Below are 26,384 nucleotides of genomic sequence, written 5' to 3'. Positions count from 1 at the left end.
TGCCGTATAGTAGTATAGTACACATCAATCTACGCGGTGAACGGATCGAGCTATTCGTGGCTTCGTGCCGTGTCCGTGTGGGTGTGCTTCTCCATCTCGCAGGAATCGTTGTCCCGCAAGCAGGTTCCTGGTAGATCCGAGATTCAGAAAAATAAAATCCCGTATAGGATACCCGATACTGTATAGAAAAATAAAAGGCCTTCAGTTCGCGATACGGATAGATAAAGATTCTGCCTTTTCATCATAAAGAAAATCTAGAGTATCTGTATATCTCGGTCATGTGTCATCTTCAGCGTGTCTGCCTGTGCCTGGTACCTTCCACGCGTGCGTTTCATTGTTTCAACCTGTCAGAAAGAAGACTTACACGCGGGCCCCACGACGTCCAGGTGCCTTCCACGTTAAGATCGAGGCGGTGATCCGACGAGGTGGTCAGCGTCCAAATCCACACGGCCGCAGGGCTGGCGGGTAGAAGTAGAATCGATGGCCAGGTCCCGCCAACCACCGTCCTGCTTCTTCCGATCCCATTCGATTCCAGAGTTCAACATCCATCCTTTTCATTCGTACGCCGTCGTGGTCGTGGTCGCCACCCACGACTCTTCCACCTCCGGCCTCTCTGCCCAATTCAATCTCGGGCTCCGACCACAGGGAAAGATCAATCGAAAGCGGAGCCGTGTTGAGAGCAACCGAGGAACCAGGCGCCCGGGCGGTGATGGAGAACGGCAACAACGGCGGCAATCCGCCGCACTACCCGCCGTACCAATACCCGTATCCGCAGGCGCAGGCGCAACTGTATCCTTACGGGTACCAGTACCCGCCTGCGCCGCCGTCGCCGTCGCCGTCTGCCGCGCCGGCGGGGCCATACCTCTCTCCGTCTCCATCCTTCCCGAGCTATGCCCCCGCCCCGCATCCGCCGCAGCAGTTTCACTCCGGCCCGCTCCAGGCGTACCCGCCCCCGCCGCAGTACCACGCCTACCCGCCGCCGCCGCATCCATCGCCTTACGGCCACGGGTACGACCCCTACCCATCCCCGTATTTCTCCTACCCGAGCACCAACCCTAGCCCCAGCCCCAGCCCGGGGCTCTCGCCCAGCTCCAGCTTCCACCACCAGCACGCCTCCGCGCCCGAACCCCCGTCGCCCGCGCCCTCCGCACCCTCCGCGCCGTCCTATCCCATCGAGGATGTCCTTGCCAGCATGCGCCTCTCCGGCCGTCACGATTACGCGTCGTCGCCCTCAGTGACCCCGCCCTCGACCCCCTTCTTGGGCGATGGGAGCAGCCACGGCGGCGGGATGCAGCTGGTGCCCTATGGCACGGCCGCCGGAGGGTCGCAGCACGGAGGCGGGATGCAGGTGGTGCCCTATGGTGCGGCCGCGGGAGGGTCGCAGCACGGCGGCAGCTTCAGGGCATCGCTTAAGGTGGTGCTGCTCCACGGCAGCCTCGACATCTGGGTGCACGACGCGCGACACTTGCCTAACAAGGATATGTTCTCCAAGAGGGTCGGCGAGCTCCTTGGCCCACGCATCACCAGCGCTGTTGGCAGCAAGATGTCCAGCGCGTCCATGACCAGCGACCCCTATGTCACCGTACAGGTCTCCTATGCCACCGTCGCGCGGACCTATGTCATCCCCAACTGTGAGAATCCAGTCTGGTCGCAGAACTTCATGGTGCCCGTCGGGCATGAGGCTGCCGAAGTCCAGTTTGTTGTCAAGGACAGTGATGTCTTCGGTGCTCAAATCATCGGTGTTGTGTCCATTCCCGCCGAGAAGCTTCTGACAGGGGACAGGATTCAGGGTGTCTTCCCCGTCCTTGAGCCCAATGGCAAGCCTTGTGCTCCTGGAGCTGTACTGCATTTGTCAATACAGTTGATCCCCGTTGCTCAGCTCACAATGTACCACCATGGCGTCATTGCTGGTCCAGACAGTCATGGAGTGCCTCATACTTACTTCCCACTTAGGCGTGGCATGAGAGTGACCCTGTATCAAGACGCCCATGTGCCTGATGGTTGTCTCCCAGACATATGGCTTAGCAATGGGCTGCGCTACCAGCACGGGCAGTGTTGGCGTGACATCTATGATGCCATATGCCAGGCAAGGAAGTTAATTTACATTGTGGGGTGGTCTGTTTTCCACACAATCCACCTCGTGAGAGATGGCACTCAAGCTCCATCACTTGGGGACCTGTTGAAGATGAAGTCACAGGAAGGGGTGCGTGTGTTGCTGCTTGTTTGGGATGATCCTACATCGAGGAGCATTCTTGGATATAAGATGGTATGTAATCTATCAAGTTGAAAATATGCTGTTTTAAGGTTTTCACGCTCCAAGAGACATAATTTTGTGTCTCCAAACTTTAATGCTATCAATGTTATAATATTTATTAGGTTCTTTTTCAAATTAGCTCCATGGTAGCACCAATGATATTTCTCTGTTATTGGAATTGGTACACCGTACACCAATTTTATGATTAAACTTTATGACATTGGGCAAACTATGATGTAACCTTTGTATTTGTTTCTCTGGTGTTCAAGTGAATGATGTGCAGAAATACTAGCTGTCATTCATACTGTATAGTATTAAGTGGATATTCATCAATGTAGTGTTGAGCTTCCCTATGATATACTCTATCCATTATAGTTCACTTTAGCTTTGCCCTAAGTCAAATGTCTATAACTTTAACTAAGTTTATAGAAAATGCGCTAACATCTATAACATCATAATAGTTTTGCTAAATTCTCCATGGGTAGTTTGGTAGAAGGGCATGCCTCATGCAGCGGTGAGAGCTGTCTCACTAAGTCACCAGTTCACGGGTTCGAAGAAGCCTCTCCGCATTTGTGTGTGGGTGGGTGGGTGGGGGGGGCACAATTTATCCCTTCCCCAGACCCCACTCATGTGGGAGCCTGTGCTGTTGGGTCTGCCCTCCTCCGTGGTTAGTTTGGTAGCTTATTAGGTAGGCATTTGGTAACATGCTTTTCAAATATTTCATGATGTTTAAGAATTGAGTGCATCAAGTTTATCAAAGTGTCACTTGTAGGATGGTTTCATGGGCACAAGAGATGAGGAGACACGCAGATTTTTCAAGCATTCTTCAGTCCAAGTGTTGCTCTGCCCACGATCTGCTGGGAAACGCCACAGCTGGGTGAAACAGCAGGTTATCTTTATTCTTAAATGTCAAATGTGACAATGATGTTGTACAAAATTTACCATTCATGATGGTTCATATTTGTTTTTGAATCACAAAGTATTACATAAATCTTTACCGTACATGTATAGCACTTGTGTACACGTGCCAGCGACCCCTTGTCCCCGTTCCACCGCTGCCCCTGCTCGCGTTGTGTTTCTTGAGTGCCATCTATTTATGTAAGAAGTTTGTGTGTACCAGGAAACAGGAACCATTTTTACCCATCATCAGAAAACAGTTATTGTGGATGCTGATGCTGGCAACTATAGGAGAAAGATAGTTGCTTTTGTTGGAGGCCTAGATTTATGTGGCGGACGATATGATACACCTTGGCATCCTCTGTTTCGGACTCTTCAGAATGAACACAAAGAGGATTATTACAATCCAAACTTTAATGTAAGTCTCATTTGTTTTCAGTTTCTTATTTGATGATTCCTAGAATTTTCTTAATACTGAAAATGTAGGAAACTTTTAACCTTTTATGATATTTTGTTCTTAGTTCAGCAAAAGGAAAATAGTTTTGCATAGGAAAAACAAATATTAACATTGCCTATTCTTTGTCTTTTCTTTGTGGCAATACTGGACATAATTCTTTTTTGCCATTTTCTAGTATAGGAAAAAATATTAGCACTTGCCTAATTTTCTTTATTTTGTTGAAAACAATTCTTCTCATTATTTTGCAGACAGTTGATGCTCGTGGTCCAAGGGAACCATGGCATGACTTGCATTCTAAGATCGATGGTCCAGCTGCTTATGATGTTCTACAGAACTTTCAGGAGCGTTGGTTAAAAGCGGCCAAACGACATGGGATTAAAAAGTTGGCAAAATCCTATGACGATGCTCTGCTCACTATTGAAAGAATACCAGAGATTATAAACATAAATGATGCAATATATTTTAGTGACAATGATCCAGAGACATGGCATGTTCAGGTGCTTATAGCATTCTTGTAAAGTTGAAAAGGAAAACCAACTTGTACTCTTTTGTGCTATTTTGCCTTGCAAGCACTGATTTTTCTTTTACTTTGGAATTCAGGTGTTTCGGTCTATTGATTCAAACTCTGCCAAGGGATTTCCAAAGGATCCACGAGCAGCAACCATGAAGGTAACTGTTATCTGCAATCAAGCAATGCTATATTTGAAGTATTTTCCATTTTGATGTTAACTAACACTTCTGCTTTGGCCAACAGAATCTTGTTTGTGGAAAGAACGTACTTATTGACATGAGCATACATACGGCTTATGTCCATGCTATCCGGTCAGCCCAACATTATATTTATATTGAGAATCAGTACTTCATTGGTTCTTCATTTAATTGGGATTCAAACAAGGACTTAGGTAAATAATTAGTGTTAACTTTTGCTTTGCATTCTTCTGAATAGTACAATGCATAGTGCTTCTTCCAGAAAAATACTCTAGTCCTTTACCTCTTACCTCTTTTTACTACACATCTCACTTGAAAACTTTTCCTACATGTCAGGGGCTAACAATTTAATTCCAATTGAAATTGCTCTCAAAATTGCAAATAAGATTAAGGCAAATGAAAGGTTTTCTGCATACATAGTGGTACCTATGTGGCCTGAGGGTAATCCAACTGGGGCTGCAACACAACGAATTCTTTACTGGCAGGTTAGATTCACAGTTCTGTCATAGCTCATTTCTTGTTTCATGTGTTGATGTAGATGATACGTTTTCATATGGCTTAATCACGTCCTTTTATATTTACGCTGCAGAATAAAACCATGCAAATGATGTACGAGACAATATACAGGACCTTGAAAGAAGAAGGCCTGGATGATATGTATGAGCCTCAGGATTATTTAAACTTCTTCTGTCTTGGCAACCGTGAAGTTGCTGACAGCACTAGCACTTCAAACGCTTCGAATACAGCAAATAATCCTCAGGTGACTACTTGTTATCGTTCAACAAATTATGCTGACTTAGAAAATTTAATTTGTTGCAGCAAAACATATTTCAGTTAATTATTAAATAGTGTAGGTAAAGATATGAGTTATGTGACCTTTAGGTGGCCTTCTCGCAGCAGTTCTCCTTTTTCTTGGCAAACACTGATATTGTTCCTTTGGACTGTACGTGGAAGTGTGAAAACATTAATTGGATTGTCTATTTCTGCCACTGAATTTTATTGGGACTTCCAATATATCATGACGATTCTTAAAGGCTAAAGGGAATAGGTTTTTGTTTGAAAAGAACTTGGTCAATGGCTGATGTGATTTAACTTACTCATGTGGATGCTTGACAAAAAAATCGTGTCTTGTGGATACTGAACTAGCTCTACAAAAAGTAGCTACTTGTGGATATTGAACTTGTAATCATTACCTAAACATTACTTGCCCTCATATAATCAGTGTTGGAACTGAATGTCTTCATGCTGTGTTCTTCTCCTGAATATGGCGTGTATGCAAGCTTATTTTGCATTTAATGTTCAGGAACAAGCTAGGAAAAATAGGAGATTCATGGTCTATGTACATTCAAAAGGCATGATTGTGGATGATGAGTATGTTATCATTGGATCAGCTAATATTAACCAGAGATCCATGGAAGGAATAAGAGACACTGAGATTGCGATGGGAGCGTATCAGCCACAATATACATGGGCTAATAAGCTTTCTGCCCCACGTGGACAGGTAATAGCTGACAAGTATCTGGTGTACCATATTTATCGAGACATACAAAGCCAGTCTGTTCCCCTAAGCTCCTATTATGTGATTAGACTTGGAATTATTTATACTTTCATGTCCTCATTGCTACTGCTTTCCTGAGGCTATACATTTGTTCCAGCTGTTTGTTATGTTAAGGGTGCCATTGATTTCAGAGTGTGCCATACTCTTAAGTTTAATATATTGATTTTTACCTTGTAGATTTATGGCTACAGAATGTCCTTATGGGCTGAGCATATTGGAAGCATTGAGGAAGACTTCAACTATCCGGAGAGCCTGGAGTGCATGAGGCGTGTACGTCATCTTGGGGAAGAGAACTGGAAGCAGTTTGTTGCCGATGAGGTGACGGAGATGAGAGGCCACCTCATGAAGTATCCAGTAAGCGTTGACCGTAAAGGCAAGGTGAAACCGCTACCCGGATGCACAACATTCCCAGATATGGGTGGGAACATCTGTGGCTCGTTTGTGGCCATCCAGGAAAACCTCACAATATAAACTTTAGCTGTGCAACTTACATAATGTCTGGTGGCCTCTGCCCAGGGGGACCCTAGCACTAGCTTATCCTCTTTCTTGAGAGCGTAGATAGGGTGAAAATTTTGCAATAGCTACAGGTTGCAGGCAAGCAGGGGAAATGGTAATATGGGCTTTCTCCCCTTGACCTTTTTTTCTGGATTCGTTCAGTACATATATAAGTAGCCAATCAATTTATACCTTTATTGGGTACATGTATAGAAAAATTAAAGAGGTTCAGGAATATCACATTTGGACCAAGGTATTCCAATGTAGATCCTGGAAAGTACTGGTAAATGTTCAGAATGTAAATTGATCCTGCAGAATATTTTCAAGTGTTTTTCCCTTTTGGGCTTGGTCTTGTTCAGTTAGAAGTAGATTAGAAGGAACTCCATGAGATTAACTAGTTAAAATTAAGGGAAAATTAAATAGAAACGATTTAATCTTCCTCGATCCCTTCCAATCCACAGAACACGGCCTTTGGTTTATTTGATGAAATGGCGGTTCTTTATTTAATTTTCTGTAGAATAGGCAGGAGGAGCGATCATGCCTTTTCAGCATAATTCTCATTATTCCCGCGAAATGCTGAACAATGCATCTAGGGGTGTGGTGAAATGGAACCAACAACATGCGGAAGCTAGGAGTATGTCTAGAGGAGATTAAAAAAATATCTAGAGAAAAATAAAACCTACTCTAGAGGCTAGAGCAGTTACCCAGTTACAGATGTGTTGATTGATATTCATTATCACAGCTAGAGGCCTAGTCCCTAGACCATGCTGAAACTTGAAATCTCGATCATTTCCTCCATCTCTCGGCCTGAATTTTCACACCCATATACCTTCCGAGCATCATGACGGTGGCCTGCGGGTTGGTGCCGGGGGAGTACTTGAACGTGGAGCTGTCGATCACCCTCAGTCGCTGCACGCCGAACACCCGGTAATCGTCGTCCACGACGGCGCCGACCTGGCACCCGCCGTGGTAATGCCAGATGGTCATGACGGTGTCCCTGCAGTACTGCTCGGGCGTCCGGGAGTCGTTGACGTGCCGCGGCAGGAGGTTGACGGGGAAGTTGGCGGAGTCGGTGAAGATGGACTCCGTGGAAGCGTTGGCGTAGGTGAAGTTGGCGAAGGCCCGGGACTGGATCACGCGCTCGATCGTCTGGATGCCGCGCACGCACCGCTGCAGGTCCTCCGACTCCTGGAAGTAGTTGAACGTCACCGCCGGGTTCGCGCGCGGGTCGGCGGACCGCAGCTCGACGTGGCCCGAGGAGACGGGGCCCAGGATCTTCTCCAGGATGAATCCGCCCCGGAACGCCCGCCTGTCCAGCCGCCGCATCGCCTCCGCCGCGCGCTCCAGGGCCTCTGGGGTTCTCTGCTTCGGCGGCAACGTGCCCAGCTGCCCCGTCTGCGGAGAGAAGAGGCCGAAGCTGCGAGCCAGGCGACGGGCGCCCTCGGAGACGGGGATGCCGAACTCGGAGCCGCTCACGCCCTCGATGAAGCTGCCGGACCGGGTGATCCCGACGACCTGCACGAGCGACAGCGTGACGGGCACCGGCGACGGGATGAACACCGAGTTCATCGGGTTGTCAGCCACGCCCTGCCCGACCATGGGCTGGTCCACCAGCACCTGGACGCCGTGCGCCTCCAGGTGCGCCTGCGGGCCGACGCCGCTCAGCATCAGCAGCTGCGGGCTCCCCAGCGTCCCCGCCGACAGGATCACCTCGTTCTTGGCGCCGTCCCGGAGGTACACCCGGTGCTGCACCCCGAGCGGGTCCGTGAACACCACACCGTACGCCACCGGGTACGGCACGCCCTCTGTCGACAGCGCACGATTCTCCGCTTCAGAGCGCGATCGTGCCAGCCCGCACTGTCGAAAAAAAAATGCGGAAGCCGTGCACGCACGTACGTACCTTGCTGTCTGAAGAGGATCCTGGAGACGGTAGCGTAGAGGAACACGGTGAGCCCCCTGGGGCGCGCGTGGCGGAGGAAGTCGGCGGCGGTGTGGCGCTGGCCGCTGCTGTCGAAGATGGTGCCCCCGATCTTGGTGCCCGTGACGTGGTCGAAGGTGAAGCCGTTGTCGGGCGTGACGCCGGCCTCGAGCAGCGCGTCGCGGAGCGCGGCCTGCCACGGGGGCACGGCGGGGCGGAACACGAGCGCGCGCTCCACCCAGCGGTAGGACGAGTTGACGAGGCGGGCGTCCCAGCCGGCGGCGCGCACGTAGTCGGTGCTGGCCCGCGTGTAGAACCCGGCGTTGAGGCAGCTGCCCCCGCCCAGCACCCGGGCCCGCGCGTTCACCACGCCGTCCTCGGACACGAACCGCTGCGCGGGCGACGCCGGGGACGTGTCCGCCAGCGCGTCCGTGAAGTGCTGCTGGTCGGACATGTTGCGGGACGGGAGGCCCCCGCGCTCCAGGAGCAGCACGCGCGAGTGCTCCGACAGCGTCGCCGCCAGCGGGCACCCCGCCGTGCCGCCGCCGATCACGATGTAGTTGTACTGCGACACCAGGGGCGCGTCCTGTGCGTGGCGCACGAACCGCAGCTTGTCCAGTGTTTCTGCACATGTCCATGCCAATTCACACGTTTGCAGAACTGCAGAAATACCAAAGAGCGCGTGACAAGTCCGGCACAAACCATCCTCCGAGAGCGCGACGACGAGGCACGAGAGACCAAGGAGGACGGTCAGAACCAGCGCGACCCAGTTCGCAAGCCCAGGCGCCATTTTCAGCAGCAGCAGTGCTCAGATAGGAGAAAAGTTCGGCTCGCTTATATATTGGGAGTTAGCTCATGGGTAGATCGAGAGTAGATGTTTGTATAAAATACTGCACGGTCGTTCTGCGGTGCAAAGATGTGCCGCGAGGAATCGAGGTGGTGATAATTGTATAAAGGTCATATATGATCTGCATCATATATAGTATATGCATGCTTGAGGGATAATGAGCACGCATTTTAAACGGAGCTGGATGACGAATATGCGTGAGACGAATTTGCTGTGAGCACCAAGCAGGGGAGTTTACTTGCCATTCTTGATAATATTTCGCAGGTAGCAGTAGCAAGCGCATGCCTTTAATACATGGAGATGTATATGTATGTAGTGTTTCTAATTTATTTAGGGCATGTTCGTTTTATACCCAAACCATGTAGATTAGAGCAGATTGAGTGAGATTAAATCATAAACAAGTTAAAATCCTACTTAATTCTTTTTAGACGAGAATAACCTGAGTAAATTTTACCGGCGGTCGTTAAGAAGTTCTGGTCCTGGTATCTAGGATTTGCATCCCTGCAGGCTGCACCTTAATCCTGGATAGCCTCACTCTCGCCCCCTCCCACGTCACCTCTCGACTCCACTCTCGTTCCAGCTATTTCAGTGCACAAACTGTAGGAGGCTATAACCTCAGCCTATAGCCACATCAGCTTTTATATTTCAAAATTAAGTAATTCACGCAGATTTATTTCAACACTCAGAAATCACACAACACAATATTTTTATTGACTTAAAAATTACAAAGTGCATAATAATTAAACAAAATTATATTATAATCAAAATAAAATTACATAACTCTAATCGAACTCCTCGATCTCATCCTCATCTTCCTCCTATTCACGTCCTGCTTCCGATTTCTCTTCTTTGTCATCTACCAAACCAAATTCTTTTTCGACCATCTTTACAGCTCCGGCATGGATACGTCTTTCAGCCGGGTTCATATCCCTGGTTGATCGGCCCTTTAGGATGTTCCATTGCTTCAAAAGTTTGGCCTTCACTAATCCACCCCACATGTTCTTCATTTTGAATGCTTCACTTGTTGATCCGCTGCTCGTGGGTTCCTTCCTTTTCCCCTTCGTCTTTGTCTTTCGCGTAGCTGCCTTTGCACTATAACGCCTCACTGGTCGAGGCACTTCCTCCTCGGTGTCTTCAGTGCCTCCAGAACTATATTCACCAGATACTCCGACTCGGGTTCTCTTATTCACAGTCGTGTCAAATCCACTACCAAGACTATGCTTTGCTGACCACTTGGGCTCGTGGCGAACAACTTGCCACCAGTGATGGTGCTTAAATGGATGCCCCATTTTACCCTCGAACCTCGCCACTGCTGCCTCCATGACCATTGCATCGTTTGTTCCGCTCTGACGCAACCTTTCTTCTTTGAGGTAGTATCCATTGAACTTGGTCACCTCCCGGTTGTAGGTGACCCAATGATCTTTAAGTTGCTTGCCGGTTTGACGACGGAGAGGGTCGGAGATGGAGTTATATGCTACCGCTATTTGACCCCAGAAACTTGATTCACTCTTATTGTTGCCGGAGATGGGATCATTAGAATGCATAATCCGAGCATTGGCCTATAATAAAACCTATAATGTAAGTAAACTAAAAAAATCAAGATTAAATAAATGAGAAATGATTCACTCACCAACTTTTTCTCGTCGGTAGTCGTCCAATCTAGCCTTTTGGGGCACTTTTCCTTCGGCACAGGATTTTCCTCAGCTTGGTTTTTGGATCCAACAGATAAAGGTGCAACTGGAGGAGGTGCTCCATACGAAGGTGGAGCATATGGATGAGGTGCTCCATACGGAGATGGAGCATATGGAACATAAGGAGGTACTCCATACAAAGGTGGAGCATATGGAGGAGGGCATACATAGGTACCTGAAAAGAAGCTTGACTTCCATCCACAGCAGGTGGGGGAGGGGTATACGGACGTACTGGGAATGAAGCTTGAATTCCATCTTGGGAAGTTGGAGGTTGACCATATGAAGACAATGGATATTAATAGAAATGGTAGGGATAAGGGTATGATGGTGGACGCGCAGCCGGAACTAGTGCATGGGGGACTGGGGCTGAAACATCGGAGTGGTGATGTAGTAAAGAAGACTCATCAAACGGAAGGGTTGTAGGTGACCCATCGGATTGCAAGAGATCCGTGAAGGTGTTCAAATCTGGGGACCAACCCAACATTGTGTGAAGAGAGGGGAGTTTGGAAGAGAAAATGAGATAAAATGGTCTGTGTAATGAGCTCCACCACGGTAGGGGTATTTATACAGGGATTGGGGATGAATTTTGTGATTTTTTGCATTTTTTGAATTTTTTGGACTCCAAACTGTAAAAAAGGCTAGTTGCAATGGCTAGCACACGTGGTGCCACGTGGACCAATCAGATCGTGCTAGCTCGCTCTTGCCCCACGCTCTCGCCCACGCACCCGCCCGTCCAGCGCATCGCCTCCCTCTCGCCCACCTCCCATCCGTGCGCGCTCCAGTGCGGACGAGAGCGAGGCGATACCACCCACTCTCGCCGGGAGCGAGCTGCGTCGCCCGCCTCTCTCGTGTCTGAGCGGCAGCAGCTCCCTCTCACTCGCGTTGCCGTCCCCATTGGCACCAACCTTAGTATACTAATCTGCTCCAAATGCCTTATCATTGATGTGGCTGCCAATGTATATGGCGCTATTTTTTTCATTGACGAGCGTGTGAGCAGGTGAGCTTTTTTATGTGGCAAGAACCCCTGCCTCTCATATCCCCTTTCTATATCTGGTCTCTCATCTCTCTGGCATGGAGGCAACTGCATCAGTACCCTTAGCTTCAAGCACGATGAGTTCATCAGGGCGCCAACGCAAGCGGTCAGGCCTGCCATTGATCTTCTGCCCCGATTATGGATGGAAGAAGTTGATAGAGCTAACGTTTCATACAATGCAAAACCTGACAAGGTGTTCTTCACTTGCCCCATTGGTTATGACTTCAATTTGATAATCAGCTGTTCAATTTGGTCTATGTCCATATGGTTTCATTTGTTCAGTTTTATTTTTTCTCCTAGAAGTAAAACAAAAGATAAAAAATATTGTGAGTTCTATGGCCCTATTTGAATGCACTAGAGCTATAGATGGCCAACAGTTCTAGACTAATCGGGCCAGTCCATGGCCCGGCCCGTGCCGACATGGCCTGTTGGCTACTGTTGTGTCTAGGCCACCTCTTGAGCACGTTGGACGAGAACGACCTGATCAGCCGAAAAGCATGGTTAGCCATGGGTAAATGAACATTGTATTCTGTCACCCTTGGCCCCACGTTGCTAGTGTCTCAATCTCGCTCTCTCTCAGCTTCTCGAACCCTCTCGACCTCTCCGCCTCTGGCGATTTGGGGCGATCTAGATCCTTGCCGCCCTCCGCCGATTCCACTCCATCGTTGTCATCGCTCATTTCCCTCTAGTCTTTGGTAGGGTCCTCCACCTCATGTTCCCCTCCCGGCATCCCCTCACCTCGATCATAGCTTCAGTAAGACAATAAGAGCTTAGGTGTTCTATCTTCTTCTTCTAGCCGATGTCCAACAAGGTTGACACTTGACCCCAATAAGAATAAGACGATAAGTTGTTTGTTATGGACTTGTTGTGCTCTTATCACTTCTAGATCTAGTTGTGGTAGATTCTAGTTCTTAACCCTAAGTTTCTTTTGTTGTTCTTTTGGATCTCGTCATGTCTGATTCTCCAACCTCTATTATTCTTCCTCTGATCCTCTACCTACATCGGTGCCTAACCATGCTTTCCCATTCCCCTAAGGCCCTAACCATGTCTATCGAGCTGTTAAGATTGACTCTGGTGCGCCAGCTTCGGTAAAATGGTGCTTGTGCATCTTGTGCTTATTATCACACTTCTGAATATTGGTTCATCCCATGCTTGTGCTCGTGCTTCTGAATCTTGATTTGTCTGTCGTCTCTATGTTTGAAGTTGTGAGGGACCGGTGGATATTGATGGCCAACGATGATACTATGGTCGGGGCCAGGCACACCAGTGGCAGTGAGGTTCCATCATCCGAACCTATCAACCTTGACCCTGACGTCGATGAGACCAAGGCTGAGGGGACAACACAGTTGACAGACACACCGACTAGCGCTCTAGTAAGAAATAGAGCTTCCACATCTGATGTGTGGAACGACTTTTACAAGATCTACTGAACGACTTTGATAAGATCTACAAGGTAATTGACCGATGTGTGAGGGTAAGGTGTCAAGCTAAGTGCAAGGTTTGCAAGTGCGTACTGTCTTCTAAATCATCTGGTGGCATTGGTCTTCTTAATCGGCATGAACTACATGTAAACTGAAGCATGGCAGAACTACCTTTGCTTAGTCCCTGCTCCAATTGAATCTTGATGATAGTGCTACATTGTGGGAGTATAATGTTGATGTTGCTCGTTCTGATATGTGTCACTTGATACGTAGGCTTGATTTGCCTATTTGCTTTGCTGGATCATCTGCTTTTGCATAATATATTAAAAAAGCTCATAATCCTAGATTTTCTGCTATATCTAGACAAACAACAACTAGGGATTTTAAAAAACACTATAATGATGCACGTGTTACGCTTGTTGACACATTTAAACCATGTGTTTCTTCTATTGCTGTTACATCTAATATATGGTTTAGGAATGCTAAAGAATATTATTTGAGTGTTGTTGTTTGTTCTGTTAATGCTTCCTAGGAATTGGAAAAGAGGATCATAGGCCTATGGCTTATTGATGTCTCACACAGTGGTGACAACATATCTGAGTGTAAATTTGTTGTGTTAAAAGAGTATTGTCCTGATGATAAAACCTTCTCTATTACTTTGGATAATGCTTCTGCTAATACAATTGCTATGGTTAAACTCCATCTTCTTTTTTTGTTATGTCAGAGATATGTTTTTACATCAAAGGTGAGCTTGTCATATTCTGAACCTTATTGTTAAGTCTGGTTTAAAGAGGCTCCAACCTTATCTAGAATCAGTTATAACTGTATATTTTTTTTGAACTCTTCTAACCAGTGCGTTGCTTTATATAAACCCCATTGCATTGGGGCACGTCCTCATAAGTTTTAATTGTCAGTCTATTCGGGTTTGGGTTCGGGTTCGGTTCCTATATGTGTTATAATTCAGGGTACAGATTCGGGTTTGATCCCAAACCTTTCAATCCCGAATAGACCGAATAACCCTAAATATAAAAAAGCTCTTAATATGTGATGGTATTATTTTATGATTTATGAACTTATTAGCTAAAAATTATGATATCATCTTAAAGATAGTATATATATATATATATATATGCTATTTTTTATAGTCACTTGTTGTAATAATAGTACTTCCAATTAATTATTCATTGTATATATTTTAACAAAAGATACTAGTCTCTCTACTATTCGGATCTATTGTGTGACCAAACAGACCGAACCGAAATTGTGAGTCTATTCGGGTTTGGTTCCTAAAATTATTTTGAAAATTTCGGTTCTCATTTTCTAGAACCCGAAATTTCACAAACTCGAATATACCGAACTGAATTACCCTAATAGATTGAATGCCCAGCCCTAATAGCAATGCTAGAAATGAATACTAAATCACTAATCACAAACTATTGCAAGGAAGACATGTGATAGGGAAATAGAGAGACACCAGATTTTTTTCTCGTGGTATCAATGATTTGCCGATCACCCCCTAATCTATGTTGAGGTGGACTCGAAGTTTACACTTGCTCCTCTATCAAGACGTGGCTTGATCTTTGAGCCAAAGGATAAGGAATCACTCAATACCTCGGTTCTACTAGCATCGTCTTTCTTTACCGCTTAGGCGAGGTAGGCGCGAACCCCTCACAATTGCCACCGCGGCTCATCCACAATCTTCACAGAGACCATGATGGAGACACCACCAAGTCGTCTAGGAGGCGACAACCTCTAAGAGTAACAAGTCGACAATGCTTGCTCGGTGTGCTACTAGTGCCTCAAGATCACCAAATGATGCAAATGCACTAGGAACAAGAACAATCAATCACCCACTAGGATGCAATCTCAAGCAATGTGTGTGTGAGTGAGTTGGAGGATCATAAATGTGCTCAATGTGTGCTTGGAATGGCCAAAAGAGCTCTCACACACGAGCACCACTTCTATTTATAGCACCCAAACAACACTAGTCGTTATGTGCAAATGGTACACTTTCTGCGCACACGCGAACGGTACGCGCCCTCTGGCCAGACGGTCTGTCGTACCAGTAACGACTATAAATGTCATTTGAATTCTGTCAGAGCTGTTAGAAAAAGGTCGATTCAGATGGTCTGCCGACCCTGGCTGGACGGTCCAAGACCTAGCAACTTAAAGCACTCGAGCACTGACCAAGTGACATTACACAGGCGGATTGTTCGCCCTCCAAGGCTAGACGGTCCACGACTTGGAGTCAATACTGTCCAAGCAAAGCTCTCGGACAGTCCATAGTTCAAATGTCAAAAACCACACAGTCCCTGTCCAATTCTATTTTGGCACCTTTAGACGGTCCGCCCATCTTAGCCGGGTTGTCCGCACTAGCACACAAGGACATGTGCAAAACGGATACATCTCTGGACATGACTGAGGACGGTCTAGCGCCAAGGCTTGGACGGTCCGCAGTACAATCTCTTCGGACCACACTGAATACATCACATTTTAGACCTCTCCAAGTTATGTGTAGTAAGTCTCATTGAAGGAAAATGGAGCCTCCGAAGAAAGACAAAGAGCTTCCACTGCCAATCTACAAGAATTTTCAAAATCTTCAATTGATTCCACAAGTGGTTTCATTCCAAAATTGGTATCATTTACATGTGGTCTCTAGATTTTGATTAGACTATATATTTCATATCATGTGTTTCCCATGTTGCTATAAATGCATATGTTGTTAAAATATATCTTTTACCAATGCATATGGTGAGTTATCCTATTCAAATCATATCTTGTACCTCTCTTTCTCATGTGATTTTCCTAACTGGTGGATCTCCGACAGGGGGAGTATATCTTCGTCTATGACAAAGGGGGAGAATATTATTTCTAAGGGGAAGAACACTCTTTTAGGGGGAGTAATCTTTTAGAGGGCAAGTCTTATTTTCTTCCTATATGCTTTTAATATCTTCCTTTTCTGTAATAATAATACCTTATGCACTCATAGTACCCTGGTATTGTAATAATAATAATACGCTCTATATATATTGGATGAATGTAAATTAAGTTATTGTAATTTGCTTCTGCTTATTGTTTTATCCGATGTGATGTAATATTTGCGTTACGGGTGAAACGCTCTTGGGCGGAATGATGAAGATACAGTACCGAACTTGTCGAGTGATTATGTGCATCTACAGGGCTGTCCAAGGTCCTTAGGACAAGGACAACTGTAGGTGTGCCTAATACCTTGGGAGGTTCCATCACAGCAACGAAGGGATCGGCAAAGTGTCTTTGCTGAGTGCTATTTCTCGGGCACCTAGCAAAAACTTTGCCTAGTGTCACATGTCACTCGGCGAAGAAAAGTTTCCATGACGATGGGAGGCACGGTAACGGAGGCTTTGCCTAGTGCAGCGCTAGGCAGAGGCGGCTCCTTTGCCGAGTGCAGCACTATGCAGAGGAGGCTCCCCCATGACCTTCTTTGTTTGTCTTTTCCTGTTTGCACATTTACTGGAGGGACAACAAATTCTACTCGCTCCTTTAGCAGCCTCACCAAATGCTCGTTCCAAGAAAGCATCAGTCTTGTTGATCCATTCATTGGTGATCTGACCCTGACTTGAGCGGCCCATGTACATCCACTCACGGTCCTCCATCGCCTAACATATATAGTAGAGAGTAACATAAACAACAATTGCATCTACACAACGTTCCTACTCTCTAAATGCTTGTAAGAGAATATGTAGGGACCAACTAGTAAAAACAATATAAAACAATACTAGTAATATACTCTAGCTCCACTCCAGTAAAAAGAACCAAGTAAAATTTATCATTTAATTACTGCAATCCAATCCTGCACAAACATGTCACGTGCAATCCAATCCAATCTAGAATATTGCAATGAAGAGATGCTCCTCTCAGGAAAGGATGATGAACCGAGCACACATAAAAGCCTTTATAGAACTAAATAAACATGTCACGTGAAGAGGCTGTTGGCACTCAGTGAAGGTTACCGTTGACTGTTAGTACTAGTGATGCAAATGAGTGCTAAAATGGGCCCCACAAATAAAACAATAGAATTAGTTTCGCCAGTTGCCACCTAAATTCCTAATGAACATCCGGTAAATGTTATTGGTGACACTTGCAATTAGCTGGTCGCTGCAGCTGTACGCGTGAGACTGAGAGGGAGCCGGCTGGCCGCTGCAGCTGTGCGCATGAGACTGAGAGGGAGCCGGCTGGCCGCTGCAGCTGTGCGCGTGAGACTGAGAGGGAGAGGTTCACCTTGTTTGCGGGCATCCGGCGGGGCGAGACTACGCCGCTGGCCGCTGCAGCTGTGCGCGTGAGACTGAGAGGGAGCTGGCTGGCCTAGTGTGGGCGAGGTCCCTGTCGCGCTCCACTGCTCAGGCTGGAGGAGGGGGAGCTGTGGAGAGCAGGCCGGAGGAGAGAGAGCTGGCTGGCTGGTCGGACGCAGTAGGAGCTAGGCAGTGGCAGAGGACAAAATTAAATTTAGGTATGGCTAAGTTAATATATATACTATAATAATGTGGGTTGTAATACTAAAAAGAAATATTATACACCTACAATTATCTCTACTAATGGTCAATAAAAGTATATATGGGACAAGAAATATTTATGGTAGAACATAGATGATAGAAGAATCAGTAGCATGTCATCGATCATGTTTAGAATTGAAAACAGAGGATCATGCAAGTGAAGTGCAACGTTGAATGGTTGATAGACAATCATCAGTAGCTGCGATGTATCAGCAGGTTCTCATGTCGTTGTCTATCAGTCTAATGTCATTCTGACCAGCTAGTTGCCACCTCCATGCATGGCTGAGTTTGTCGACCGGTCGGGCAACTCGCATAGGATAGAAGGGCCTGGGGAGAGCACGCCGGTCGGCCAGAGGAGGAGGAGAAGCCAGGGAGAGCAGGAACGACGAAGGATACTAGGAGTGCAGGGACTCACTCAGGTACTGTACGGAGCAGGAGAACCGAAGGTGGGAGCTGAGCATGCCGCCAGAAGATCGCTGGCGGCTAGCGCATAGGCTGGATCTGAAGCCGTCGCCGCCACGCTAGGGTTGGACCGGTCCAAGGCTCCAAGACCCAAGTCCAAGCTTCATGACCCCACTTGTCACTGGATGCGAAATGGAGGCGGTGTGCTTGGCCAACTAGTCACTTGCTTTTGGTGCACGTGACCCCACTTGTCAAAACAAGCTCCAAGTTTTTAAAACTTTTACCGAGTGTGCAGTGTGGCGGCACTCGGCGCACATTGTCGTACTGGAAGCATATGAGGAAAATACCCATTTTTACTTTGCCTAGTGTCAGTTCAGGAACTAGGCAAAGAGACTCTTTACCTTGTGTCAGTTCAGGATACTAGGCAAAGAGGCATTTTACCTAGTGTCTTTTTTTAACACTCGGTAAAATATTCTATTTCTTTTCTTTTTGTTTCCAAACTTTTTATGATATGTTTCTATAGCACCTAGAACTACATGTCAAGTTTTGATAAATTTTTAAATGTTTAGCTATATTTAGTAAATGTATTTCATTTAATTGAATTTCGTCTGTTAATTTAAATTTGAACTGCAAGTCATTCACATAATGGAAAAATGGATGAAAAAATTATATTCATATTATTTAGTATAATTTGAGGCCTTACCCGGTAGCATACCAGAGATTTCGAACATCATGTTCACGAAACTTGACCACAAACTTGCGGTCTAGTTGTTTTTAAATTGCATAAAAAGTAAATGAAGCCAGAAAATCATGAAACTTGTCGAGATGTCATGATACCATATGTGGAGGCTATGATAAAAAATTGACAATATTTCATAAACGTTTTTATGTACAATGCTTACAAACCAAATAATTGAGAGATAAGTTTAATGATTTAATGTAGAGACCGACTAGGTGGTAACTATGGTTCGTGTCAAACTTGTATAAAACCTTGTTAACTTTTTATCACAACCTCCACATATGATATCATGACATCTCGATAAGTCTAATGATTTTCTGACTTTGTTTGATTTTTATACAATTAAAAAACAACTGGACCGTAAGTTTGTGGTCATGTTTCGTGAACATAATGTTTAAAATTTATAGTCTGTTACCGGATAAGGCCTCAAATTATAATAAATAACATGAATATCATTTTTCCATCATGCCAATGACTTGCAATTCAAATTTGAATTATCAAAAAAATTCAATTAAATGAAATAAATTTAGTAAATATAGCAAAAACTTCAAAAAAATTACCAAAACTTGACATGTAGTTCTAGGTGCTATAAAAACTTCAAAATAAGACACTAGGTAAAATGCCTCTTTGCCTAGTGTCTAGTCTGACACTAGACAAAGAGACCTTCTTTGCCGAGTGTCGATGTCAGATACTCGGCAAAGTTAACGGTTGGTGGATGGTGTTAGCTGAAGATGACAGTTTATCAAATGTTTTTCTTTGTCTAGTGTCTGGCACTAGGTAAACTTCCGATTTGCCGAGCGTTTTTTTTTTTGCCTAGTGTCTGTCACTAGACAAACTTTCGATTTGGCTTTGCTTTGCCTAGCGACGGACGTTCGATTGATTTGCCTAATGTCTTGCTTTATCCAGCGTAACACTCGGTAAAGAAGATCTTTGTCTAGTGCCCGTGAATTTGCAATTGGTAAAATATTTAGGGCTAGACAAAGTTTGTCTCTCCCGTAGTGATGTCGATCGACACCTAGCCATGGCACAGCTGCCGTATGCGAAGTGGCGTTCATGGCAGGCGCGGGTGCGCAGCCACCTATCGTCCTCCCGCGTTCCACTTCCTCTCTTCGTCGCTTAGCTGAACAAAGGAGGTAGGAAACCGAACAAAAGAAATCAGGACGAACGATAGTGTCCCGCCCGGGCACACGTCGATCGATCAGGGATTTGCAGCAATGTGTTGTGACCTCTCTTATTTCTGCTCGTAGTCTCGAGCCCTTTCCCACATGCAGTATGTACAGGACGACACGACTGGAACTCAACGAGAGAGCGCTCTGCGCTCCTGCCCGTGCCCGACGCCCCGACCGCTCACGTCGGCGCCGCGTTCAACCCGGCAGGAGGTTCCGGGGCGACACACATGCAGGTATGATTGCGCGCGCGATCTCTGTTTTACTAGTTAGCGTCGCCGGAGTTGGGGCTGCCGCCGGCGTGCGGCGTGATCTTGATGACGAGGCCGGGGAAGACGTCGTCGGGGTCGTGGACGTGCGGGTTCCGCTCCAGGATGTAGGGGTCGCCGCAACTGGCGCTGATGCTGTGCAGCGTCTCCCCCTCCGCCACCACGTACAGCTCGTCGCACGGCCGCGCGGCCAGCCGCGGCCCGCGCACCACCACCAGCCCGGCTCTGCTGTACTGCTCCGGCTCCTCCTTCCCCGACCCGGCGAGCGATCCGACAACCATCACGAGCGCCAGCAGGGCGCACCACGACGCCACGTCCGCCGCCCCCGACCAACGCCGCTGCGCGGCCATCGTCGCTGGTAGAGTGGTAGGAGAGGAGGACGGAGGAGGGAGGACCAATGAGAGCTTCAAGTGTAACTGTGTAAGTGTGTGTCTGGAGTCTGGACTGGTGGAGTAGCCAACGGGTAGTGGCTGGTTTATATAGACGAGGCCGGCCAGGGAGACTCACGGGAGAGTGGGCTGCCGTTGCAGGTGGGAGGGGGCCAAGCTAAGACTAAGACACTGACATGAGATGGTTTCGTGGTGCGATGGAGCAAAACATGAACAGATCGAGACGAAGAGTAGCACCAATAATTCATCAGCATGCATACTTTTTCCCTTTTTCTCGATGGTCTTACTTAGAAGTTAGAACGTGTGGCAGCAAAAGATGAAAAGAGCAGTACAGAGGCACGTCACAACTCATAGCCAAGCAAGCACACATGTGTTTAAGCTGTTCCGAGTGTTTTTTTAAATCTTATTCAAAAGGAAAAGAAAAAGGGGAGAAAAAAATAGAACTATACTTGTGCGAGTGCGTCGGAAAGCGCCGCAGATCCCACGGGCGGCACTCGACTGTGGAACGTGATTCCATGTCATCCAACGCAACGTTCGTGAACCTACTGCTTGTCGCTGCGCCTAGGGCTGGGCAAAAAACCCGTAACCCGAAACCCGAACCCGGAATACCCGAACCCGAACCCGAAATACCCGAAACCCGAATTTTGTTTGGGAATTTCGGGTAGCAACTTGCAAAACCCGAAATTATTTCGGGTAATTCGGGTATCACAATCGGGTACCCGAAATACCCGAATTACCCGAACTTTCATGTGTCATGTACTCATGTCATGCTTAATTATTAATTTGTACATCTATAATTATGTGTAAGTGTGCATAACTTGTAATTGTAGATTACTTGTGTTTTATATGTCCATGTATATGATTATTCAAACTATATTTTTATACTAATTTAATAGGGTGTATGTGTTTTTATGAAGCCAACACAATAGTTCGGGTAGTTCGGGAATACCCGAACCCGAACCCGAAATTCCGGGTACCCGAATTTTCGGGTATTGAAAAACCCGTTGTAATTTCGGGTATCGATTCTCAAAACCCGAAATTTTTAAAACCCGAATTACCCGACCCGAAAATTTCGGGTAACCCGAACGCCCACCCCTAGCTGCGCCTGCAGAAAAAAGGCTAGTGAGTGCTTCAACTTCATCCCGACAGTCAGAACCGACACGATCCTCCAAAAGTCCAAGAAAGCAGCTGATCTGGGTCTGGTGGTACTCATTGCTGACGTTTGCGGCCATCGAAACAGAACCTTACCACCACTGCACCATTTCGCTGTTGCTCACCGACTGCCGCGGCCGCGGAGAGCCTGGCCGCTCTGCCTGCCGGCTGCCTTGGCCGCGGCCGCGCGGCGACTCATGCATGCGACTTGCGAGACAGACAGCCAATGTCCATCGCGTCCGTGTTCTAGAGCTCGTGCGAACCCAAGACACGCACGCGTCCGCCACGGGTCACGGCAAACGGCAGGTGGCGCCGGCGAGCCGCCTCTCGCTCGACGCACCTCCCTCAGCCCGACGCGTCGCCTCGCCAAATTATACCTCGCTGAACTGAACCAACTCAGTTATTGCTCGTCGTCAGATTGGCTGAGAGCCTGGGACTGGGCGTGGTCAGGAAAACTCCCATGCATGTCTGGTGTCTCACTGACTCCTCAAGCTTTCCGCATGGCACCGCACGACCCGGCGATGCTGGGACCTGAGAATTAGACTCTCTCCAACAAGGAACTGTAAATTGTTCTGTCCGCTAGATATAGCGTGTGGATGACTACTTTATTCGTCCAGCAACGTTCGCTAAAAGCTCCTCTATCCTACCGGATGCTACAGACGTCCGCCAAACGTAGAGTCTTCCTGTGCGCTCGCTAAACCATCTCTGTCCTCTCCTTGACCATGGCTAGGAACGGGCTACGCCTAGGACTCGAGTTGCAGGTGGATGTTGTTTGCTCTCTCGCGTGCATACGTGAAGGTGATGGTTGCTACAGTCACCATAGGATGCACACAACATGCATGAGGAAATGTTCAAGCCAGCGCACATAAAACTATTGCCGTTGTTTAATCATAAAATGACTAAATTCTATTAATTTATAATCCGTGTCGTACGTTGTTTTTCATAATATTTATACATTCAAATATTTGTAGTATTGAAAAATATTAATTTCATCATTTTTAATGCCGTACATTAGAACCAATTTAAAATATATGATAGTTTATGTATTCTGTTAATACTGTAGCTTTAGAGGACCGAATTTAGAGGATGTTGCTGGAGACTGAGAAGATATAGAGAACATAATCTTTTAGAGTGTGCTGTAAAGGACAAAGAATATTCTTTTAGGGGATGGAATTTAGAGGACGTTGCTGGAGACAGCCTTAGACATCCAAATTCAATTGCCAGAATCCAAAAACTACAAATCCTATTCAGTCCAATCCTTCGAAGTAGTACGGGGTATCCAGTCCAACTCTACTCCCTAGTTTCTAAAATAAATATCGCCATGGTGTTTATACTAGTCAAACTTTTTTATTTTAAGTGTAACTAGGTTTATTTATAAAAAAATCAACGGTGTCATATGTTTATAAAAAGAGGTAGTATATACTTTAAATATTAATGTTTTTTTGGACGGTATTAGTTGTATACTTTAAACAATGGACTTCTAGAAAACGAAACGAGTACACCTAAACCTAGATCCATCCAAGACAACTAATACTTAACAACTTTGCTCCATTTCAGAACATCTCTAAGGGCTTCCTTGTTTCTCTACGCTAAAGTAAAATAGCTAAAGTTTAGTCAGTTTAAGGACTAAAGTGATGTTAATTGGCGGTTTTCCCTTTATTAAAAAAAAGAGGAGAAAGGGGGTCAGCCGGACTGGGCCGCTAGAAGGCCTTACAGCCGAGCAACCCAGCTGGTGACTTAACCCTAGACGCAAGAGCTGTATCCCGATAGGCAAGAAAAAAGGAGCAGAGAGCTGGGCGGTGGAGGCGGCTGAACGGATCTCCGTTTTCGGTGGCTTGCTCGGCCATTGCTTTCGCCCTCTCCTTGCGCGACTAGCTCCTGCTCGGCTCCTTATAATGGGAGTTCAATCTCCTAGCTTGGGATCGGTATACGCGATATTCCTTCTCCTCTCTCCCTGTTCACTGCTCCAGTTGAGAACTGGATCGATTGACTCGATCTCTGGCCTTCATGTGGTGATTCTTGTTGGTTGTGATTGGAAGAAAGCTGTAGCTGGTGCTGCGCACGTGCAGCAACGGTTTCTTGTGCTTTTCTTCTGTACTCGGACGCCTGTGTGGTGCTGTTCTCTGATCTTTGTCCACCGTGACCTGGTGCTTGGGCTCCCTACTGCGCGGTGTTCCTCTTCTCGGGCTGGTGCCGTGGACGTCTCTCTCGGCTCCGGCAGCGGCTCTAGTATCTCTGTCAACCTCCCGCCATGCAGGCCCGGACGTGGGCGGCGGAATTGGTTTTCTGGAACAGAACTTCGTGTTCGCTGAGCTGATCTTCCCACGTAGACAATCTATGTGCTGTGAGTTATTCGTTGCCTCACTTTATTTACTGTTTAATTTTGTGCAATCTGCTAGTATTAAATACTTGAGTGTGATTGCACTGTTGTGGGCGGATTTAATTGCTCGATGATGATAGCGGTGTAGTGAGACGACGTGACAGTTTAGGTTTTAGTGTGTTGTTATTTTTAGCATTGATATTATTTGTGCCTAAATATATCTATATTTGTTGAGGTTGTTTACCTGTGTTAAATTCTGTTATTTTATTAAGTACACAGCTCCTTACTATTAGTATTCATGCTTGATTTTTAGGCTCATAATATTTGATCTAAAACCCTGATTTGGTGAGATAGGACTGTCACGTTAGTCAAGGATCCTCGATCACCCTTTAGCGTTGGAGGGTTGTCTAGTGCAGCAACCCGCTATTTTGAGAGCAACATTTTTAAGATAAACAATCATGTTTATTTGTTTAATCTGCCTTCTTCATCTGCAAGCCATGTTTAATTATGGAATGGACATGAGCAGCTATTTTATATGTTTATATGTTCTAGAATTGCTACTGTTCATTGCTGCAATAATTACATATGACATTTATCTGAGTTATATGCTTGTTTTATTCGGAATTAAAATATTTAAGCTATTTAAATATGTAGAAAGCATGTCACTTATTTCTCTAATTTTACAACAATCCAGAAAACCAATTCGTATAATGGCCTCCAGTTCTGATGTCATTAAGCCTGAAGCGTTCGACGGCGCAAGCTTTAAGCGCTGGCAGATTAAGACTCGCATGTGGCTCACTGACCTAAAATTATTTTGGGTAGTGATGTCGGCTGTTCCCGAGGCTACATCAGATAATGCTGATGATGCAGCGAAGGCCGCCGCACTAGCAGAGAAGGCCAAGTGGGACGAAGTCAATGAGGCATGCTTGTCTCATCTGCTGAACGTCTTGTCGAACCGCTTATTTGACGTGTACTCTAGTTTTACCTCCGCTAAGGGTCTGTGGACTGGACTTGAGAACGAGTTCTCTGAAGTTGACAATGGCAATGAGTCATTCACAACGGAAAACTACCTCAACTATAAAATGGCTGAGGGAAGGTCTGTTATGGAGCAGCTACAGGAGATTCAACTCCTTGTTAGGGACTTGGTCCAATATGGCTGCGTCCTACCAGACAGTTTTCAGGTGAATGCAATACTGGCAAAGCTCCCGCCTTCTTGGCGAGACTTTGTGACTTCACGCCGCCACATGAAGAAGCAAATGACTCTCACTGAGTTGTCAGCTGCGATTAATGTGGAAGAGCGTGCAAGGTCCAGTAACAAGCCATCCCAGCAACTCCAGGCTCACGTTGTTGAGAAGGGTGGAGATAGAAAATTCCAGAAGAAGAAGAAGAACTCTCCACAGAAGAATCTAAACCAACCTAAATCCAAAAAGATGAAGAAGAAAAAGGAGGACTTTATCTGCTACGTTTGTGGTGTCTCCGGGCATACAGCTCGGAGATGCAAACTTAGGAAGGGAAAAGGTCCTCCACCTCAGAGCAAAGAAGGGAACGTGGTGGTTAACTCCACCCCAGGGTATGCACCTCAGGCCTTTATGGCAAGTCCATCAGATGACTGGTGGATGGATTCTGGTGCTACTGTTCATATTTGTGCTGATCGATTCATGTTCTCTTCATTCTAGGGATTCAGCAGCGCACCAGTCTTGATGGGAAATGGTGTTCCGGCAGCAATCCGAGGTACTGGACAGGTCTACCTGAAGTTAACTTTAGGAAAGACGCTCGTGCTGAAGGACGTACTCTATGTGCCCTCGATGAGTCGGAACCTCATATCAGTGTCACTGCTATGTCGACAGGGTCTCAAATTAGTGTTTGAGTCTAATAAAGTGGTCCTGTCTAAGTTTGGTACTTTTGTTGGAAAGTCATATGAGTCAGGCGGTTTGTTCCGTCTTTCTGTTTTGAACTATCATTCTTCTTACCATGTTAATGTGGTCTGTAATAACGATTCCATTAATGATATATGGCATTCCCGTTTGTGTCATGTGAATTTTGAAACCATTAAGAGATTAAGTGACATGACTTTAATTCCTGAATATAAACATGTTAACGGTGTAAAATGTGGTATTTGTGTGCAAGCTAAGCAGCCTA

General features: G+C 46.4%; 3 protein-coding genes across 3 annotated transcripts; 1 reads left to right on the top strand and 2 right to left on the bottom strand.

The window, feature by feature from the left end:
- The first annotated feature begins 447 nt into the window (after positions 1 to 447).
- LOC100501678 (phospholipase D family protein) lies at positions 448 to 6,685 on the top strand. Its single transcript, NM_001323283.1, has 10 exons — positions 448 to 2,266; positions 3,027 to 3,143; positions 3,375 to 3,569; positions 3,857 to 4,105; positions 4,209 to 4,277; positions 4,363 to 4,510; positions 4,653 to 4,801; positions 4,906 to 5,076; positions 5,620 to 5,817; positions 6,052 to 6,685. The coding sequence occupies exons 1-10, from the start codon at positions 710 to 712 to the stop codon at positions 6,343 to 6,345; spliced, it is 3,147 nt and encodes a 1,048-aa protein (NP_001310212.1). The 5' UTR covers positions 448 to 709; the 3' UTR covers positions 6,346 to 6,685.
- A 212-nt stretch (positions 6,686 to 6,897) lies between these two features.
- On the bottom strand, positions 6,898 to 9,223 carry LOC100382402 (uncharacterized). The gene is made up of 3 exons (NM_001175147.2): positions 8,990 to 9,223; positions 8,270 to 8,911; positions 6,898 to 8,174 (listed from the first exon to the last, which is right to left on the bottom strand). Exons 1-3 carry the CDS (start codon positions 9,075 to 9,077, stop codon positions 7,156 to 7,158), a joined length of 1,749 nt encoding a protein of 582 aa, NP_001168618.2. The 5' UTR covers positions 9,078 to 9,223; the 3' UTR covers positions 6,898 to 7,155.
- Positions 9,224 to 20,154: 10,931 nt separating this feature from the next.
- Positions 20,155 to 20,935, bottom strand: LOC103637226 (peptidoglycan-binding LysM domain-containing protein). The gene has a single exon (XM_008659469.4). It carries the CDS (start codon positions 20,732 to 20,734, stop codon positions 20,381 to 20,383), a length of 354 nt encoding a protein of 117 aa, XP_008657691.1. The 5' UTR covers positions 20,735 to 20,935; the 3' UTR covers positions 20,155 to 20,380.
- Between the last annotated feature and the right edge of the window lie 5,449 nt (positions 20,936 to 26,384).

This window comes from Zea mays, chromosome 1, assembly GCF_902167145.1.
Source record: "Zea mays cultivar B73 chromosome 1, Zm-B73-REFERENCE-NAM-5.0, whole genome shotgun sequence".
Lineage (NCBI taxonomy): Eukaryota > Viridiplantae > Streptophyta > Magnoliopsida > Poales > Poaceae > Zea > Zea mays.
The sequence above is the reverse complement of the archived record's forward strand: the minus strand, read 5'-3'. Positions and strand labels throughout refer to the sequence as shown.